This window comes from Aotus nancymaae, unplaced genomic scaffold (genome assembly GCF_030222135.1).
Source record: "Aotus nancymaae isolate 86718 unplaced genomic scaffold, 86718_ANA_hifiasm-v0.15.2.pri h1tg000067l, whole genome shotgun sequence".
In the NCBI taxonomy this organism is placed as follows: domain Eukaryota; kingdom Metazoa; phylum Chordata; class Mammalia; order Primates; family Aotidae; genus Aotus; species Aotus nancymaae.
In genome coordinates this window covers 36,634,142-36,653,272 of record NW_026988482.1, presented here as the reverse complement: position 1 = coordinate 36,653,272, position 19,131 = coordinate 36,634,142, and the positions used below count along the sequence as shown (strand labels likewise).

General features: G+C 42.4%; 2 protein-coding genes across 3 annotated transcripts in view; both read right to left on the bottom strand.

Annotated features, from left to right (window-relative positions):
- The window catches only part of PTPRG (protein tyrosine phosphatase receptor type G), a 765,140-nt gene that overhangs the window by 155,589 nt on the left and 590,420 nt on the right, over positions 1 to 19,131 (bottom strand). For both annotated transcript variants that reach the window (XM_064367285.1, XM_064367284.1), the window contains exon 6: positions 12,681 to 12,747. In XM_064367285.1, coding sequence (XP_064223355.1) covers positions 12,681 to 12,747 — 67 coding nt within the window. The remainder of the gene's footprint in view (positions 1 to 12,680; positions 12,748 to 19,131) is intronic.
- LOC110568611 (large ribosomal subunit protein eL39-like) lies at positions 8,706 to 9,925 on the bottom strand. The gene is made up of 2 exons (XM_064367323.1): positions 9,917 to 9,925; positions 8,706 to 9,372 (listed from the first exon to the last, which is right to left on the bottom strand). Exons 1-2 carry the CDS (start codon positions 9,923 to 9,925, stop codon positions 9,163 to 9,165), a joined length of 219 nt encoding a protein of 72 aa, XP_064223393.1. The 3' UTR covers positions 8,706 to 9,162.

The following is a 19,131-nucleotide window of genomic DNA, read 5'->3' as shown; positions in this document are numbered from 1 at the left end:
TAGAAGTTGCTCAGCATCCCATTTCCTGGCTAAGAAAAGAAGTGGAAATAGCTCACATCTATGGTGGTGGTTTTGATGCAATGAAATCCAGGAAACGGTGGAAATGGCTTAAGTGTGCCTGTTTCTAGAAGATTTTGAGATCAAACGTGTTCAGATAAGCATCAGCCCTTCCTGGATCCTTAATAGACATGAGCCAATTAGCCAAGATCAGGGTGCTGCATATTTATAGCACATTTCAGGAAAGTTCCATGTAATTAAATGCTGGAAACACAAACTTCAAACGGGAAACTTTGTCGCATGTTAAGATGTTCAAAATTATCAGTGAGCTACAGATAATATAGCATTGGTTTTCCTGTTCAAAAGAGAGAAAATAATTTGAAGGATTTCTTACTTTAAGTTAAACATTAAAACAGAACCCTCATTAATTCAGTTGAAACGTGATGATCTAGGCAAAATGAAAACTGGAATCTATCTCTGTAAAGTCTAGCACATGGTAAGTAAGGACCTGAGTGGGTATTTACATTGTCCCAACATAAACAAATTACTGGGTAAAGGCAACACTATTAGTAGAGCGACTACAATAGCTACGGTTTTAGATGAGGTAGGACTGACAAACTTTTTTTTTTGTTTTTTGAGACAGAGCCTCGCCCTGTCACCCAGGATGAAGTGCAGTGGCACGATCTCAGCTCACTGCAACCTCCGCCTCCCGGGTTCAAGCGATTCTCCTGCCTCAGCCTCCTGAGTAGCTGAGATTACAGGTGCCTGCCACCACACCCGGCTAATTTTTGTATTTTTAGTAGATACAGGGTTTCACCATGTTGGTCAAGCTGGTCTCGAACTCCGGAACTATGATCAGCCCACCTCGGCCTCCCAAAGTGCTGGGATTACAGGCCTAGGCCAACAAATCTTTTCTTTAAAGGGCCAGAGGTTAAATACAGAAGGCGGAGCAGGGCAGTGTCTCTGTCCAGACTACTCAAGTCTGCCATTGTTGTGCAAAAGGGGCCATAAATGAGATGTAAACAAATGAGTGCGGCTGTGTTCCAGTGAAACTGTATTTACAAAAATCAAGCAGTGGGCTGGATGTGGTCCATGGATTACAGTTTGCTGACCACTGATTTAGAACACACACCAGGCACGCTTTCTTCTCCGTGTTTTCCCTGTCTTAATGCACTTAGCGATAATACTCAAGAGATAGGCACTTTCGTTATCCTCATTTTACAAGGCAGAAACTCAGGGACACAGAGGTTCAGTAATTTGTACTGGGGTCACACAGCTCCCAAATTGCGGAGCCAGAATTGAAACACAGGCCAGCCTGAACTCTGTGAAGTATTGCTCTAGAAACCTTGTTCAGTTGTGTTTCTAAGAGTTCAACTTCAAGTGAAAAATAACAAAGTTCCATTTCTTTAGAAGTATTCCATAATGCAGACTTTTTATAAAGCTCATTCCAAAGGTCCAACATGAGATTACTCTGCACACAAGTAACATTCGTCTTTTTTCAGCACCAAGAAAGTCAAGGGCAAAAATTTAAAAAATTTAAAAAAAGATTCTTCATGAGACTAAAATTTTTCCAAGGACCAGGGAACTTGTTCATTTTGCCGTCAGCACTGTATGATTCAGGGAGCGTGCAGCTCACATGCACAAAACAGCCAAGAACCCTCACAGCAACTCAGCTCTGCTCCATTTTCTTGCTGCTGGATTATAATGACGTTTCTGCCTCAGGATTCATTTTTCCCAAAATTCCCGTTCTAGAATTTGTACTCTTCTTCCAAAGTCCACGAAAGAAATTTTCAGAAACTTCAGCCATTTGGCCTCAGATGGTTTATTTCAAGATCTTAGACCACAGGGATAGTCACAGTGGTATCAGAGTAACAGTCCTGTTCAATATGTCTTTACTTGGTTTTTCAATAAAACCCGTATGATGAGTTTCAATCAAGATGGAAAAAGGTAGGTGGGTGGGCACCCTGGCAGGGATCTGAGAGGGAGAGGACCTGGGAGTCACGAGAGCCAGTGTGAAGTCAGGAAGACCTTGATTAGACTCTGGGCTGGGTCAGTTCTCATGATGTGACCCCAGGGCAAGTCGCCCAGTCTCTGACTGCTTTGCTCACCTTTCTGTATGATAGGGACCCTGGTGGTTGTATCTCAGAGGGTTTCTGGAGTATGTAGTGATGCCTGCGGGGCTAATTAGACAGAGCAAGCATGCCCGGCACAGCAGCAGTGAGGCGCCCTTTGTGTTTAAACTTGTCACTTGACACCCCATTCCCTTTGTTTCTGATTTCCTTTTTTCTAATCTCCACAAGGAGATATTTGCTTTCCGAGTCACCCCTTAATGATACAATTCCAAGGCAGGCACAGTTCTTTCACTGGCCTGCAATCAATTTGTGAAGAGAACAAGCAGCCTGTCAGAGGTAGTTATGGGAAACAGTTTTTTAAAAAGTGCTGTCACTCCCCTTTGCTTGTTGTGTGGCCACTTGGAACTTGATGTGTCCCAGAGGAAAGCAATGTCTGAATCTCTGACTTTCTGATGTTAATCCTTGTCTTCTTTGATTGTGAAATATAACACCCATGCAGAAAGGTGTGCAGAATCAACGGACTGTTAAAAAATGATTCTGAAGTAAGCTGTGGTGTGTGGGTGTGTGACTAACACTCAGAACAGGAGACGACCTTGCCTCCCCTTATCCGGCCAGCCCCATGTCACTTTCTTATCCACCCCGAAGAAGTCACCACCATCCTCATTTTGAAATAATCACTTTGCTTTAAGTCTTACCACCTACATATGCACTCCTAAGCAATATAGGTTAGGTTTTCTTATTTTTTGAACTTTATCTCTGGGAATGCACAATGTTTTCTTCAGAATCTTGCTTCCCTTGCTTAAACTTTACCAGTCTTGGATGTACTCATATTGTTGAGTGGGTCATTCCTTTCCATCATGGTGAAATGTTCTCTTCTATGACTATATCATGTTTTCTTTATCCAGCCTGCTAATGATGGGCACCTCAGGCATTTCTAGGTTTGCATAATTAGAAAAAAAACCACCACAAACATTCTAGTCCATGTCTTTCTTTCTTTCTCTCTCTCTCCTCTCTCTCTTTCTTTCTTTCTTTTTTTTTGAGACAGAGTCTTGCTCTGTCACCCAGGCTGGAGTGCAGTGATGCAATCTCGACTCACTGCAGCCTTGACTTCCCGGGTTCAAGTGATTCTCATGCCTCAGCCTCCCAAGTAGCTAGGATTATAGGTGCGCACCCCCACAGACAGCTAATTTTTTTTTTTTTTTTTTTTTTTAAACTAGATACAGGGTTTTGCCTTGTTAGCCAGGCTGGTCTCAAACTCCTGACCTGAAACGATCCGCTCACCTCAGCCTCCCACAGTGTTGGGATTATAGGCATGAGCCACTGGGGCCAGTCACATGTATTCTTTTTTTTAAGACAGGGTCTTGCTCTGTCACACAGACTGGAGTGCAGTGGCACAATCTGGGCTCACTGAGCCTCTGCTTCCTAGGCTCAAGCAATCCTCCCACCTCAGCCCCCAGAGTAACTGGGACTACAGGCAGGTGCCACCATGCCTGACTAATTTTATTTACTTTCTGTAGAGACAGGGTTTCGCCATGTTTCCAAGGCTGGTCTCAAATTCCTAGGCTCAAGAGATCTGCCTGCCTTGGCCTCCCAAAGTGCTGGGATCACAGGTGTGAGCCACTGCACCTGGCCTAAACATCGCTTGGTACACATATATGAGATTCTCTAAGGGACATACATAGAAACGGGATAGATTCATTTTACTAGATACTGCCAAACTATTTTCTAAAGAGTGATCATATTAGTTAACCTCTTACCAGCAACATGAGAGTTCCTGTATTCATATCCTTGTCAACACTTGAAACTGTCAGGATCTTTAATATTTGACTATTTGGTATATGCTGTTAATTTTTTTAAGCTTTGTGGATGTAATATCTTTGGGAAATTAAAGTGTAATATATATGGGCTATTCTTTAATCTTCAAGCAGTCGAATGCACAATTCTAAGGAGACAGCATGGCAAATTTTCACATTACACCTGTGCAATCATCCTCTGGATCAAGATATATTAATATTTTTAACAACCAAGAAAATTTCCTCAGGTTCCTTTTCATTTAACATATTCCTCCACCCCACTATTCTTTTTTTTTTTTTTTTTTTTTTTGAGACCGAGTCTCACTCTGTTGCCCAAGCTAGAGTACAGTGATGCAATATTGGCTCATTACAACCTCTGCCTTCTGGGTTCAAGTGATTCTCCTGCCTCAGCCTCCTGAGTAGCTAGGACTACAGGTACATGCCACCATCCCCAGCTAATTTATTTTTAGTAGAGATGGGGTTTCACCATGTTGGTTAGGCTAGTCTTGAACTCCTGACCTCAAATGATCTGTCTGGCTCCCAAAGTGCTGGGATTACAGGCATGAGGCACCACGCCCAGCCCCTCCACCCCACTATTCTGAATTTCATCACCATGGATTCATTGTGTGGATAGACCTGTTCTCACACTTTACATATACGGAATCATGCACCATGCACTATTTTGTTTTTGTGTAAATCCATAGTTCATTATTTTTAAGTGCTGCATAATATTCCATCGTATCAATATTCTACAACTTCTACATATATCTGTGTTCCCACTGATGGACATTGAGGCTCTTTCCAGTTTGTGGCTATTATGAGTAAGGCTCATATGCAAAAGTCTTTTGTCGATATTTCTGGTGGGGATATACCTAAGTGTGGCATTTCTGGCTTAGAGGGTGGGGTGCATGTGTAATGCCAGCAGGAACAGCCACAGTTTTCTGAAGGGGCTGAGCCAAATGCATCCCCAGCAGGGGAAGACTGCAGGCAGCAGCCATACCCTGGGGCTGGTTTACTCTTAAATAGTGAATGTGTGGCTGGTGATGCACCGCAATGGTGTAAGATGAAGCCTGAAAACTATTCTAGAAGGAATTCAGAGGACTGGTCTGGAGATGCTGCTACATTACTCTTTACCGTAGAAACCTCAGTCCCAGCAGGTAGAATATGGAAGGATGAACAGATGCGGAGTTTCTCAGATAGCTTTCGCCGCTCTCTGGAAATGCTTGGCAGGGCAGTCAATGCATATTTGCAAATTCACTGTATTTCTTCCCTTTTTGCTACAGGCTTGTGTGACTATAACTGTTCTAGGACTTTGTCCATACATTTGGTGAGGAGATAACGAGTGTTCCAGGACAGGGACAAAAAGGTCGGGGAGACCACAAAGGTGAGCCCAGGGAACAAACCAGTCACATGGGAAAGCTGTTCTTCAAGGGAAGTTTTCATCTCGTCATAGCCACAACTGCCAGTGCCGTGTTTTGACAAGAAAAGCCTGCAACAGTCTCATTTTGTGACATTAACCGAAGTGAGTGAGTGTCCTTTCACTGATAGCTTCCTTGGAAGAACCAGGGAAGGGAAGACAGAGACAGAGACAGAGACAGAGACAGAGACAGAGAGAGAGAGAGAGAGAGAGAGCAGCCATCTAAGCCATCTAGCTCTGACCAGCAGAAGATTTCATTGTGTCTGTGGCAATTTAGTTTTTTTTTTTTTTTTTTTTTGGTTGGGGGGAAGTCTCCCTCTGTTGCCCAGGCTGGAGTACAGTGGTGCAGCTCACTGCAGCCTTCATCTCCCGGGTTCAAAGGATTCTCCTGCCTCGACCTCCTGAGTAGCTGGGAATACAGGCGCCTACCACCATGCCTGGCTAATTTTTGTAGTTTTAGTAGACACATGGTGTCAACATGTTGGCCAGGCTGGTCTGGAACTCCTGATCTCAGGTGATCCACCCACCTCAGCCTCCCAAAATACTGGGATTACAGGTGTGAGCCACTGTACCCAGCTGTCTGTGGCAATTTCTGACCATCTCCCTCATATTTCCTCTGAAAGAAAAAGAAGCCTCCTGCACCTCACTAAGATGGTACATTCACCAAGAGAGGAAAGTGACAGTGAGGAAGGGGTGGGAAAAGGGGACAAACAAACAAGGCTAAGATACCAAGCAATCACCACAGGCAAGTTTCCTATCAGGACTACAGAAGTGGTCTGTTTTAGACAATTGACACGAGAGGATGGTGTTTGGAGGCCTTTTGACCATATACGCGTGTGCACACAAACAGCCTGCTGGGTTTTCCTGAGGGGAGTATTATAAAAAGGAAGAGAAACTGTGTATTCCAACAACATGAAATAAAAAAACAAATACCTTTTAACTGACAGAGGACTTAACACACATAACACTAGATACCAGCCAAAAGCACGATTTTGAGACAGAGTTTTGCTCTTGTTGCCCAGGCTGGAGTGTAGTGGCGCGATCTCAGCTCACTGCAACCTCCACCTCCTGAGTTCAAGCTATTCTCCTGCCTCAGCCTCCCAAGTAGCTGGTATTACAGGTGTACAACCATGTCTGGCTAATTTTTGTATTTTTAGTAGAGATGGGGTTTCACTATGTTGGCCAGGCTGGTCTTGAACTCCTGACCTCAGTTGATCCACCTGCCTCGGCCTCCTAAAGTGCTGAGATTATAGGCGTGAGCCACCGTGCCTGACCCACACACATCTCTTAACATGGACCAGTCAGGTAAAACTGTTGGGCAAATAGGTTGGTGCAAAACGAACTGCAGTTTTTGCATTGTTGAAATTTGCAACAATGATATTGGAATACATTCTTCAATAAATACGGTTATGTTATACATCATTTTAATGCCCATTTCTCTCTTTGTTTTTTTGCTAATGACCTAGTACTTGCTGTTTATTTTATATTTATTTTAGACTATGGAAATGATATTAGACAAAAAGCAAATTTGAGCAATTTTCTTATTCGAGTTCAAAATGGGTCATAAAGCAGAGTGAGATAATTCACTTAATTAACAATGCATTTGGCCCGGGAACTGCTAATGAATGTACCGTGCAGTAGTGGTTCACGAAGTTTTGCAAAAGAGACGAGAGCCTTGAAAATGAGAAGCATAAAGTTGAAAACAATCAATTGAGAGCAATCATGGAAGCTGGTGCTCTTACAACTATACAATAAGTTGCCAAAGAACTCAACATCAACCATTCTACAGTAGTTCAGCATTTGAAGCAAATTGTAACAGTAAGAAAACTCAGTAAGTGGGTGCCTCATGAGTTGCACAAAATTTTTAAAAAATTGTTGTTTTGGGCCGGGCGCGGTGGCTCACGCCTGTAATCCCAGCACTTTAGGAGGCCGAGGTGGGCGGATCACGAGGTCAAGAAATCAAGACCACCCTGGCCAACATGGTGAAACCCTGTCTCTACTAAAATACAAAAAAAAAAAAAAAAAAAGCTGGGCATGGTGGTGCATGCCTGTAGTCTCAGCTACTTGGGAGACTGAGGCAGGAGAATTGCTTGAACCCAGGAGGCAGAAGTTGCAGTGAGCCGAGATCGCACCACTGCACTCCAGCCTGGTGCCTGGCAACAGAGCAAAACTCTGTCTCAAAAAAAAAAAAAAATTAAAAAAAATTGTTGTTTTGAAGTGTTGTCTTCTCTTATTCCACGCCACATCAATGAATCACTTCTCAATCAGACTGTGACTAAGAGTGGATTTTATATGACAACTGGTGATGACCAGCTCAGCGCTTGGACTGAGAAGCTCCAAAGCACTTCCCAAAGCCAAACTTGCGCCAAAAAAACATCATGGTCACTGTTTGGTGGTCTGCTGCTGGTCTGATCCACTACCGCTCTCTGAATCCCAGTGAAACCATTACGACTGAATAGTATGCTTAGCACATTGATGAGATGCACCAAAAACTGCAACACCTGCAGCCAGCATTGGTCAACAGAAAGGTCCCAAAAGTCTTCTCCACCACCACACCTGACCACACGTTGCACAACGTAAGGCTTCAAAACTTGAACGAATTGGGCTGTAAAGTTTTGCCTCATCCGCTATCTTCACCTGACCTCTTGCCTCTCACTTAGTGAGAATGACCTCTCACTTAGAAGGAAACACTACATTTTTACACCAATTCACAAACAGAATTTTTTTTAAAAATGAATTTTAAACACATCAGAACTAGGCCAACTTCTTAGGAATCAGTATTCTTATTAGAAATGGCCACTTGCAACTGCTGGTTCTTATATACAGAAAGTGCTGCTAATGACTGGGCCAATACAGTGAATGGGATTAACAATTTCCCCCCATCTTTCTTGTCCAGTGGATGTTGATAATTGCGCAAATAAAAAAACATAATTAGATATATTTTAGTGCTTCCATACATCACTCCATGAGTAGATAGATGGGATAGATGGGACTAGAATCAACGGCAAATCACCTCACTCCATTCTATTTATATTTCCTCATTGCTCTTGAGTTTGTAAAAACTGCAATTTGCCTAGAAAAATGAACACATAAGATACAACACTTTATGTGGTCAAGAGGTTTCTAGGGTGTCTCTCCCTAGAAAAGCATTAGAGAAGCAATGTTAGCGTATTAGTCTGTTTTCATGCTGCTGATAAAGACGTATCAGAGACTGGGCAGTTTCTAAAAGAAAAAGGTTTAATGGACTCACGGTTCTATGTGACTGGGGAGGCCTCACAATCATGGTGGAAGGTAAAGGGCATGTTTTACATGGCGGCAGACAAGAGAAGAAAGCTTGTGCAGGGAAACTCCCCCTTTTAAAACTATCAGATCTTGTGAGACATATTTACTATCACAAGAACAGCACATGAAATACCTGCCCCCATAATTCAATTACCTCTCACTGGGTCCGTCCCACAGCACATGGGAATTCAAGATGAGATTTAGGTGAGGACATAGAGAAACCATATCAGTCACCATTCTCCAAGCCTCAAAGATACCACATCCTCTGTTACCAACACACACCTTCACCTATACTGGTCCTGCTTGCATCCCTATTCTGCCTGGACAATCTCTATGCACTCTTTAGGTCTTAATGTTCACTTTGTCTAAGAGATCTCCAATCACCAAAGTTTGAGTTAAGTCTGCTGCTTCCCACGTTTTTTTTAAATGAAAGGTCTCACGTATTTATTACTGAACCAGCCAACAACGCCTTCATAACAGATCCAGAGAGGAAACTCTGTTCAAAATTCTCCAGAGAGCAGTGACATTTTCAGTTTGATTTGGTAACATCATTGTGGACTTCAGACAGCATAAATATGTGTGCCATCTCATGTGTAATTTCTTAAAGACCCAGCTTTGTTCTTCTCCAATGTCTCCTTTTGGAGTTGAATCTGATTTTATAACCAGTTTTCATCTGAATCCACTGGGGAATGGGACGATTTTGCTTTTGTTTCTTGGCCAGGAACTGCTTAATCCTGAAAGTCTTGTAAGAAGACAGGGTGAGAAATGGAGTAAAGCACACACCACGATGGCGAAGAAAGAAGAGAGAGCGCTTCCCACATCATTTTAATGTCATTACTTACTTAATTGTACAACGCTCCCAAGCATATGCAAATGTGGTAAGGGTAGGTCCACGTCTCAATGCCCAGCTTCATGATGTACTGAGATTAGGCATTCAGTAACTATGGAAAGAATGAGCCAGGACTGCTCTTAAGAATCTCTGAGCACTATGGGAGTGTGATTAGAAAGATGCCTCTGGAAGGAATATGTGAAGCTCTGTGGCAGTCTTAAGCATGCTCCCCTGAGATCCCCCTTCCAGAGACAAGCTGCTGTGAGGAGCTTGTTGAGGTGACAGCCTGCAGCAGCTGCAACTCCAGGATCTGCCCAGTGTCTAGAATCAGGCTACGCTTGCTGGTAGGCTCCAGTCAACGACAACACATAGTGGGGAACAAGAGCTGGGCCATTCCTCCCAACATAGGACTCCTTTCAGGGGCAGTCTTTGTTCTGGGGCTCTCTGATAGCTTGGCAGGGACTTCCTTGGAGTTGCCTTCAGCCAATCCTCCTGGCTTACCACTCTCCTTTCAGAGGTGTCAGACCTGCACCATGCGTGGCCCAAACGTTCTCCCCACCAATCCCTGGTCTTTCTCCATTTGATTCTTCCAAGGCAGTCCCTCCCTGCCAAAAATCTCTCTTGCATGTCAAATTCTACCCTGGTGTCTGCTTAACTGAGGACCCTAATGACCAACTGCTAAATACCGTTGGCTGATATGATCAGTTTACTCCTTCACATTTCTGCTGAAGGAACATATAAGATGCTTCTTGTTTAAAAAAAATTAATGAGAAATTAAGATTCTAATATGACTCCCAGAGCTGAAGAAATAAAAGCCATTTCTGAGCTGCAACAGAAATCCATATTGATTTTTCTCTTTACACGTCTCTATCATCGTTCCCAAGCCAGACTGTGAAGGACATGATTATTTATGTTCCTTCAAATTAATAGATCATTCATATCCCTTACAGGACTTTCAACTGAAATGCTTCTAGCGCCAATAAAAGTTTTTTTTTTTTTTTTTTTTGAGATAGGGCCTCACTCTGTCACTCAAGCCAGAGTGCAGTGGCATGATCACAGCTCACTACAGTCTCAACCTCCTGGGCTCAGGTGACCCTCCAACCTCAGTTTCATGAGTAGCTGGGACTACAGGCATGTACCTCATGCCTGGCTCATTTTCATTTTTTTTTTTTTTTTGGTAGAGAGGGTTTTGCCATGTTGCCCAGGCTGGTCTTGAACACCCAAGCTCAAGTGATCCACTCACCTCAGTCTTCCAAAGTGCTGGAATTACAGGCATGAGCCACTGTACTTTGCCTCCAACAAAGGTGGTTTTTTTTTTCTTTTTTTTAAAAACTATTTTCCTTTCTCTTCCCAATCAAAGCAAAACCCACATGGACTTTAGTTCCTCCTTCCCTTCATCTCATTTTATGTTTTGAAATTTGCACTTATTTACTTGTATGCTTACGTGATTCAGTCATTTGGCTGAGATTTACTGAGCACCTACTATTTGCCGGATGTAGTGTGCCACACCAACATGGTTTTCTACCCTCAGGAAGCTGATACCCAAGTAGCTGATAAATGACCAAATACACAAATGCAGTTATTTCAGATACATTCAAGTGCTTTGAAGAAAGAAACCTGGGATGGTGTAACAGAGATTGATGGGAGTGGGGTGGGAGGAATATTTTGATAGGATACTTACAGAACAACTTTCTAAGGACGCAAGATATGAGCTGAGACCTGAAGGCATAAGAGGGAGACACCCTTGGCACAAGCAAAGGAAGAACCCTCCCGACAGAGGAAACAGCAAATGCACAAGCTGGGAGGGACTGCATACCAGCAGGCCGGCGGGAGAGGAAGGCAGCATTTCACTTCCCGTCTCAGTCCATGAGAGCTGGCCTGTGTCTTTCTTAATCAGTGTTCCAAATCTGGGTTTGCACGGTGTGGGCATGCAATATATGTCTGCTGAATAAATAAGTGAACTTCCTTTGTAGGTCAGTGTAGTTTGCAAGTCTCGTCTGACTTCCCGGTTAGAGAGTAGGCTTGAAACCACAGCCTGGGCATCTTTGCAGCCCTCCCAGAGCCAGATACAGTTTTTTCATATGTAACGGCCTCTGCTGTGGTCTGAAGGTTCGTGTCCCCTAACCAAATTCCTATGTTGAAATCCTAATCCCCAAGTTTATGACATGAGGTGGTGTCTTTGGGACATAAGAGCCCTCAAGAATGGAATGAGTGCCCTTCCAGAAACTGAGAATTGGGAAGAAGCAATGGAAATATTTTAAAATGAAAACCTCTATGTGGCATTTTCAGTAACCCTATTTTTCTACTTTCAGTAGGTTTATAATTGTTACCTGCTGCGTGACTGTCCAATTTTGCGAACGGAACAATTAATGCAAAATCCTACTTGCTCTAACTGGCCCCTGACAACTGGTTTTCATTTCACTCAAAGAGAGGTGGAAGGGAAGTGGAAGATGTTTGTTAAACTCTACAGAGTTGGGTGATGTCTAAAGACAATCCTCCCCAAAAGGTGTGAAGATGTTTTATCACAGCTGCGGAGATGAAGGGGAGATTTATTATGGTTACTAATGCTATTTCTGTCAATGTCTCTGGAATTCTAATTAGATTATTAAAACTTTGCAAATCATTACATCTAGACTGCACACATCACTGCGACAAGGGTACTTTTGAAATTAGAGGATCTTGATGTCACAGGTAATGATGCAGTGCTGATAATAAAGTTGCAGGGAAATTCTTTCAATAAAAACCAGTTGGGAAAGACAGAACCCATTTATCTTACTTTCTCTCCTGGTTTTATGCCTGAGGATAAGAGGTCTGCAGCACAGAACAGCAGTCTGGCCTTTTCCATTCTAGTAGCTGCATGACGCTTGCTCACATGCCGCAAAGTTTAATAACTTGTCTGGCTACTTAAAATGCTTCCCCAGATCTGAGACGCAAACCCAACATTTACAGGTGAAAAGACAACTGAAAGGAGAATATTTTTAGGAGAGATATGAAACAAATGGCAAGTTCAACACATACGAATAGTACATCTTAGTGTGTTCTGATTTATAGCACAGGCATTCAAACTGGTACCTGAAGAGAAACAAATTGCTTACTGTTAACCCAGACCCATTTGCAGGTAATAAATGGGCCTGCTCTTTACCCATCAAATAATGGCTCTAATGCCCTTCAACATCAGGGGATGAGGAATGGGTGTCACCCTCTGTCCTCTGCAAGATAACCTGATTTCTTTAGGTAGAGACCTGAGCCCTTCACATCCCAGCAAAAGGAAGTGTATGTGGCATACTTACCGTGATGTACGACGCCCTTCAACCCATGGATAATAGGATCCAGTGCAGAATTGTCCCTCGGACTGACCTACATGTAAAGGAAACATGATTGGTTAAATCTATTCTGACATCAGGCACAACAGTCTCAGTTTAATCTTCTAAAGAGAAGGGGAAGAATAGATGTTATCTAGCAAGCTGCTTAGGTCTCACATACACCGTGGCTCTCACCAAATGCAGGAGATTTATGACATCATAAAATCAAGTGAGGAAGTCTAAATCAAAAGAAAGAAACTTCTCAGAATACATTATAACAGGACAGAAATACTATAGTCCTAGGAAATCTTAAAAAGCAACTGCAAGATTTTCTCCTTGCCTTGTTTTATTAAAAGTAGGCCCAATCGGCTAAAAAGTCATTGAAAGTCCTAAGAGAGCAATCTGTCATTGACTGAATATTTCAATACCTTCTGGTGATTGTGTTTTTCCTTTCTTTATAGAAAATGACTCTGTTTCCCACCAGCCTATTCTCCTCTGTAAGGATCTCAGTCCCCTGCGAAAAATCACATATTCTAGGGGGCATTTCTAACAGCTATGCAAAGCAAAAGAGGAGGGGAGAGAAGCTTGAAGAGACAGTGTTTCCCACCTTCATTTCCTCCTGGGGTTTTTAATCCCCGTAAAAGCGGAGCCTCTTTCAGTCTTCCTCCCACCTCTTCTTTCCCTTAACTTTCTGATACTACTCAGCAGAACTCCTCATGCTTGCCCATTGTAGAAGATTAACATTCCAGCAGCGTATTACAATTCTGGCATTCAAGTACTTTCTTTTACACATATAGAGATACTTACAAATGAAATGAAATGACATCTTGAATTTGTTTCAAAATAATCCAAGAGTGAACAGCAGGGGGAGTGAGTGGGGTACACACTGATTCAAGCCACAGGATCAGCTTGAATCAATCATTTATGACCTTGGGTGATGGGTATAGGATGGGTCATTAAACAATTTTCTTTACTTTTATGTATATTTAAATTTTTCCAAAATAAAGAGTTTTTTCAAAAATCTAATATCTATGGCCAGCACAGCTCCTGCTTCCCCCCACATTCCCCATGGATAGTATTTATATCTAATCCACTCGTCACATAATGAAGTTGAGATATTGATGAACCTTTCGCTGTGTAGCACGATCCAATTTGATGCTTTCAAGTTAATTCAGAAGAATCAAGAGCCACCCCTGACTGAAAATTTTCCACATTCCTTTCTACTCTTACAAATTTTCCCTGTTGGACTGCTGTTCCTAGTGTGTCCTCTCTGAATATAACCCACACTCCATACATTTCCATCTCTCCTAAGCCTCAGCATCTCCAGGTGAGAGCAGTGGTTCTCAAATGGGGGAGATATTGCCCCACTGAGGGGACATGTGACCATGTTTGGAGACATTTTTGGTTGTCACATAGCAGTGGGAGAAGGATGAAAAGAGAAGGGGCTACTGACATCGAGATAGAGGCCAGGGCTGCTGCTAAACGTTCTGTAATGCTCAGAATAGCTCTCTGCAACATCTTATCTGGCCTAAGATGTCCATGGCGCAGAGCTTGAGGGTGAGAAGCCCTCGTTAGATGCTCTATGAGTTAACAGTGATTACGACTTAATGTCTAGAGCCTAAATTCAGAATACAAGTGCTATTAAAAACAGGATTATGTTTATAGACTAATAAAATGATGTGGAATTTGCTACTACATTGCAAACACTAGAGAAACCGAAAAAAAAAAAAAAAAGGAATGAAAAATCAGTGACTAGGAATCCAGTGTATCAGATCATAAAGGTAGAATCCTGGGAGTCGGCATAAGTGTGCCTGCAAATTACCTGAGAAGAAGCTCAAGCCAGGGCCTGAAGCATGAAACATTCTTGAAAGGTAACCATGCACAGAATACACCAAATCAAAACTGCATCTGAAGAAACATCGTATTTGTACCATAGCAAGTAACTGATCAAAATTTTAAAACCCGGTCAAAAATGGAATCATAGCTCAGGAATGCAAGGAAGAGAACCTAACCAGTAAATGGCCAACTTTCAAGAGCCCAGAATAGAAGAATAAAATAAGGATCCCAGAGAATGTTTCCACATCAAATTGAAACTATAGACAAAAAGATGGTCCCAGGCTGGTGGAGATGCCAGCTTACCTACCTGTAGTTACTCTAGTATCCGTGAGGAATGACAAAATGGTCACACATTCCTTCTATCCCTGTTACATGCACCTTTACAACTTGACTTTGCCCTCCTCCATGAAAAGTGTGTATCAATTACTCTATTCTTTGAAACTGGTTTGTCCAAGTGTCTTGCTTTAGCTAATGAAAAATTAGTGAATATGATACAGACACAAGTTCATAAAATATTTGGATTCTTTGGAATCCAAAGATCAAGTGAAGAATCCCAAGTTAGCTTATTAAAGGATGAGAGATTGCAAGGAGTAGACATAGGTAGTCCTAGCTAACATTCTTCTAGAATCACCATCCTGCCAACTACCAGACAGGTGAGTGAGTCCATTTGAGACCATCCAGCCTCAGCGGAACCATCTGCAGTCTAAAGAGATGAGCTGAACTGGCCATACCCAAAAGAACTGATCAACCAACCTACTGACCCATAACATGAATTGTTTTAACTGAGTGGAATCATTTGGTACAGAGCAAAATTTAGTCATTAGAGTTTCTATGACTGTATGCAAATATAAAGAATGGGAAACAGGCTATGATATCAATATTTTTTTAAACCAATATACCTTGCTATGGTTTGTCTTAAAGGTTTTCTAGTAAAATTCCACATTACAAGACACAGCATTTGCTGGCCACCTGATCAACTCATGTGCTCCTCCAAAACAGTGTTATCCCTTCTGTACCATGGCAACATTTCCCAGATACTCTGATTTGGATCCTGAATTAGAGGGAATATTTTGTAGTCAGGGGGACCACTATGGTTTGAATACATTCCCCACATTTCACGTGTTGGGAACCGAATTCCCAATCAACAGTGTGGAGAAGTGGGCCTTTTAAGAGGTGACTAGGTCATGAGGGCTCTGGTTCTGCTCTCATGAATAGATTATCATCATTATTGCCAGGGGAATTTGTTATAAAAGTGAGTTTGGCCCCCCTGCAGCCCCTCTTGCTCTCTCACATTTCCTCTCTTGTTCATGTGATATGCTCTGCCATGGTTATGATGCAGCAAGAAGGCCTTGCCAGATGTCAGGGCCATTCTCTTGGACTTCCCCACCTCCAGAATCATTAGCCAAATAAATTTCTGTCCATTATAAATTAACCAGTGTGGTGGTATTCTGTGACAGCAGCACAAAGACGACGAGGACAGGAACTTTTTAAATGCATTTAGTCTTATCTGATAATATGAAGGCTCAAATAAAGTGTTTCTAACCTTCCATGACTGACACACACTGATAACATTTGTAGGCTATGCAAAAGGAAAACAACCAGTCAGCCTAGTCCAGGTTCAATTTTTGGTCACTTCTGATTACAGCTTCTCTGTGTCTGATACTCAGACCTCACACCTCATCTGAGCTCAAGAACCTGACCCCAGATTCTAAACCACTGCATAAATGAAAAGCCTTCTACAACATCCATTCAGCTCTCATAGCCTTCATCGGTGGTTAATATGGTGGGGGTTGAGAAGATGAATGAGGAGAAAAGGAGAGAAAATGAAGATAATTGGCTGGTCAGAGTAACTTACTAATAATACTGAGCTCATTCTCTGGTCTATGTCTTGGTTTCAAAACTCAGGGTGGGGAATCCAAAGAGCACGCTTTAATAAGTGGATTTGTTCCAGTAAGGCATAACCCTAACTGAAATGATCCGTTTCACTCACTGTTTCAATCAATTTGCCACTTAAAGAAAGTTCACAGGCATAAGCTAAGCAATTCTGGCAGCTTTTAAATATGACAACAGTGAAGAGGGCTGTATTAGCGATCTGTGTTTACATTTTATTCTCCATCTAGGATGGAGGAGGCCAATGGATGGGGAAAATACGCAATTCTGAGTCAGGTATGGATGCTTTGAGCTTCAGTGTCCTTGTCTGTGAAATGGGGATACAGTCTCATAATGTTGTTATGAGGATCAAACGTTTAACGCTTAGAGGATAATGCTGAGTACAAATGCCACATCCAATAAAGGACTAATAACACTGGGCAACAAGTTGACCTAAACACTCAAATTCAAACGAATGACAAACAAATGCAATTTATCCCTGAGTTTATCAACGTGCTTGGTTCTGAAAGTAATACCTCCCTGAGTTCAAATTTTGAAAGATCCAAATTTATGTTTTATTTGACACCCACTCAATTTTATAATATGCTTTCCTTTTAAAGCCACATGAGGAGTGTTCCCAGCTCTTGAAATTTGCTTCCTTCCACTTTAAGATCAAAGGAGTTACGCAGTAATACTGAGAAGGCAGCAATTGCACAAATGAGCTTAAAATGGACTAGAAGAAACAGACACCCCCTTTCCCTGCAGAGTTTGTGCTCTCATTGCAAAACTTAGCTCCTGGCACTTCCACTTCAGAGCAGCTTTCGTGGCATTAGTCATCTTCAAAAGGATGGCACGCAAACTCGACAGAGGGCTCTGAATTAAAGCTTTTCAGTGTCTTTAGATATAACCAAAGTGTATAGAGACACTGACAATACAGAAAACCATGAAATGTAGGTTTGGACTAAAGGCCAGATTCATATAAATGCTCATGAAATCTAAACTTCGTAACATGTTATTTTCAATTAATAGCCCACCATAAAGATCCAGGCAATTATCAAGTTAGTAGCCAAGCTATCAACAATCTCTAGAGATGTATTTATCTGGAGGCTCTACAGGAGGGCCTGCGTTGATTCTTGCTTGAAGTGAAATGAAAAGGCAGCAGAGAGACCCCATCAGACGGCATGCGCCTGCGTTCAGATATGTGCTGCCATTTACTTCTCCTGTCCCCCATGCCATTTGGCCCTTCACGTGGATCCTAATAATTTTCAATCTATCAAGTCCTGGCCATCTGCTAAATAGGATGGCCAAGACAACCTACTTGCCTTGAATCCGAAACCACCAGCTGCTCCTTTAGTCCCATAAACGACACATCCAACCAATAACCTCTTGTAGGAAAAAAGGATTTATGCATGCTGATGTGAATGGTTGCACTGTTCACCATGGCTGCAGAGGAAGTGACAAACAGCAGGACCAGAGACTCCGCAGGGCCTTCCTGAATTGCAGAGATGAGGACTCACCCACCCCAGCAGTTAGCAGGTAACTGTGTATTCAGAAGCTAACTTGCTGTATTAGGACAAGGGCAAGCACTTCTCAGGAGGTCTGATTTCACATCTGAATCTCCTTTCCTTCTGTGGCTCTTCCCTAAAGAGCCATGTGGCAAGGATGCTGTAGCTTCGTTGATTCCGACTTCAACATCCTAGTGACCACTAGCCAGATTTTGGTTCACATGGCTGTCACAAAGCAATTATAACTTGGCTATGTTGCATCCCTGCACTTTAGTTAGCCCTTACCCAGAAAAAGATTGCTGTCCGGCTTCCTTTATTAACAAGTTAAACACTTGGCAATAATTTAGGGAATGTGGCTATGTTCAAGAAGACAATTTCAGCATGAAACCACTAACCACTGAGCTATATTGAAAACACCTTTCTTCTCCTGACTTTTCAGTCTTCACAAATATTACTTTCCTTCTTGTATAGCCAATGGTCTTAGTTTCTGATACAGAAATGTATTTTTTCCCTTTTGACATTCCGACGTCATTTTCTAGTGTCTCCTAACTATCACTGCTGCAATGGGATATTACAAAAAGCAGAATCAGAGGTGTTGGCACACGTGGCATTCCAAACTACCATGAAATAAAGTCGGAGAGGAACACAGAGACACAATTCAGAGTGACGCATGGCAAGGGAAAAAGGCACGCTGCAAACCTCTAGGACTTTTCATGAAATTCGGCTAGAGATGAGGGACCAAGTGTGGATTCCTGGTCTAGAGAATTGCTTTAAATGCAACTATTAAATTCCAGGATCATACATTAAGCCTAATCTAACAGATGTGCAAAATGTCACCGAGGCTTCTCGCGGGAGAAGTGCCCCTGTCCGAGGTGAAAGGTATGGCCCTGTATCATCATCTATTTTCCAGTATTTGACAGGGACAGACTCCTGGGACTGGTTTCCATTGGCAGATGAGAAAACTGCTAATTCCTCAGCCATGGGAAGGGATTAATATGAAAAGGAAACACAATTATAAATGCTAATAGGATTCACCCTCCCCCCTTCAAATGCAGCTTGAGCACTGACACGGCTTACTTACTGTTAATTCATAATATTAATGGAAACCAGTTAATTCACAGGTTATTCATCTCCAGAGAATTGAGATTCGTGGTCAGAGAAGGCAGCTCGAGGAAATGAATTTTGTGCTTTTGATCTACTTAAACTGACCATTCTCTGGCCCCCCTGCC